We start from the raw sequence: 1,678 nt of genomic DNA, 5'->3' as shown, positions 1-1,678 counted from the left end.
CCTCCAAGATCTGCTTTGCAGCAGAGGCGAAACCGTTACGATGGTTTTCACTTGTGTTGTTGCTGGTGGTGGTGTCATTGTTGATGCTGTTCATTGCTTTTCTTTCCTCCTTCTCCGGTATTGGAGCACTGGTGAAGGAAAGAGCAGGAAAATCTTCAATGACGTTAAAAATGACACCTTCTTTTGCATTGTCATTTTGAACGCTGCACACGCTGACACGGTCTTTCAAAATTTCTTTATTGCTTTTTGAGGCGCAAAATGGGCGGTTTGGAGCTGTTTTCAAAATTGTCTGTGTTTGTGGAGGGTGTGGTGTTTGAAGAAGAGAACAGCTAACTGCTCTCTTCAAAGACATTTTTTGTTAAAATAAATGTGTATGTTTGCAAAAATTTAAAAGTTCAAACTGCAATTTTACCCCTAATGGGGTAAAATTTTGCCTAACCAACTAGCTCTGCAAGAAGTTAGTGGCTTGGCCAGTGTTATATGGAAAAATATGTATACTTTTAGACAAATTTCCAATAAAATTGGTCAACAACTTACAGAGCCTCTGGAGACACATCCATCCGTTTTGAAAGCAGTAATAATAATAATAATAATAATAATAATGATGAGGGCTACTGTTTATTTTTAAGTTTACATCAAACATAAACAGTGAGATACTCAACTTTATACAATAAGACCAACATTTAAAGAATATTCAAACATTTCATGTATTGTTATGTAGCTGATGTTATTGATGTTGTTGCTGTGGTTGGTGGTGGTGGTGGTGGTGATTGGTTGGTTCGTTCAATCAGTTACACGCCGAAATTTCATAATTTCCGTCTAGTCACATGGTCATAGAGTACAACTTGTATGTATTTGGGAGATTTTATCTCAGTTCGCGTCGTGTTGTCACCAGGACAGGAAGTCTGCGGAAGAGAAGTAGGGAGATTAGGTGGGTAAACCACGTGAATCGCAGACAGACACACAGACAGACATGTAGGTAGGTAGAGTAACTGAGGGAGGAGTGAGTGAGATACATACATACACTGACAGCCAGACAAACAGACAATATATAGATAAATAACTAAGTAGACATGAGTATAATATCATCATCATCATCATCATCATCGTTTAACGTCCACTTTCCATGCTAGCATGGGTTGAACGATTTTGACTGAGAGCTGGCAAACCAGATGGCTGCACCAGGCTCCAATCTTGATTTGGCAGAGTTTCTACAGCTGGATGCCCTTCCTAACGCCAACCACTCTACAGCTGACGTGAGTTCCCCACCAAATACCTACAACATAAAAGGCATACTTACATACACACACACACACACACACACATACATTGCTCTGGACGGATTAGTATGTATCCCGTTGCTCCGATAATAGGTATGAATTTGATAGTGTATCTTGGGTACTGGATTTATAAACTCCTTATTAATGGTTTGCAATGTGTGTGTGTGTGTGTGCATGTATGTACATACATATAAAAACCTGCAAAACCTTCTTAGGATTTAAAGGATGATGATTAAAAGATGATTTTAATACAACACACCACCCTCTCTGGGAATGGAAACCATGAACTTACAGTCATGAGTACAACACCTTATCCACAAGACCGCATGACTTCTACATAATAGTAAAATAGTAAAAATTTCAAAGATACATAACTTACCCCCGGATCAACTTTCATA

At 38.8% G+C, this 1,678-nt stretch overlaps 1 protein-coding gene across 1 annotated transcript in view; it reads right to left on the bottom strand.

Annotated features, from left to right (window-relative positions):
- Positions 1 to 612: 612 nt before the first annotated feature.
- The window catches only part of LOC115223716 (cilia- and flagella-associated protein 299-like), a 24,614-nt gene continuing 23,548 nt past the window's right edge, over positions 613 to 1,678 (bottom strand). The window contains exons 5-6 of the mRNA XM_029794392.2: positions 1,660 to 1,678; positions 613 to 905 (exon numbers count right to left, since the gene is read on the bottom strand). The exon at positions 1,660 to 1,678 is cut by the window's right edge and continues 111 nt beyond it. Coding sequence (XP_029650252.2) covers positions 807 to 905; positions 1,660 to 1,678 — 118 coding nt within the window. The 3' untranslated portion in view covers positions 613 to 806. The remainder of the gene's footprint in view (positions 906 to 1,659) is intronic.

This window comes from Octopus sinensis, linkage group LG23, assembly GCF_006345805.1.
Source record: "Octopus sinensis linkage group LG23, ASM634580v1, whole genome shotgun sequence".
In the NCBI taxonomy this organism is placed as follows: domain Eukaryota; kingdom Metazoa; phylum Mollusca; class Cephalopoda; order Octopoda; family Octopodidae; genus Octopus; species Octopus sinensis.
Note: the sequence above shows the minus strand (reverse complement) of the source record. Positions and strands in the feature narration are given on the sequence as shown.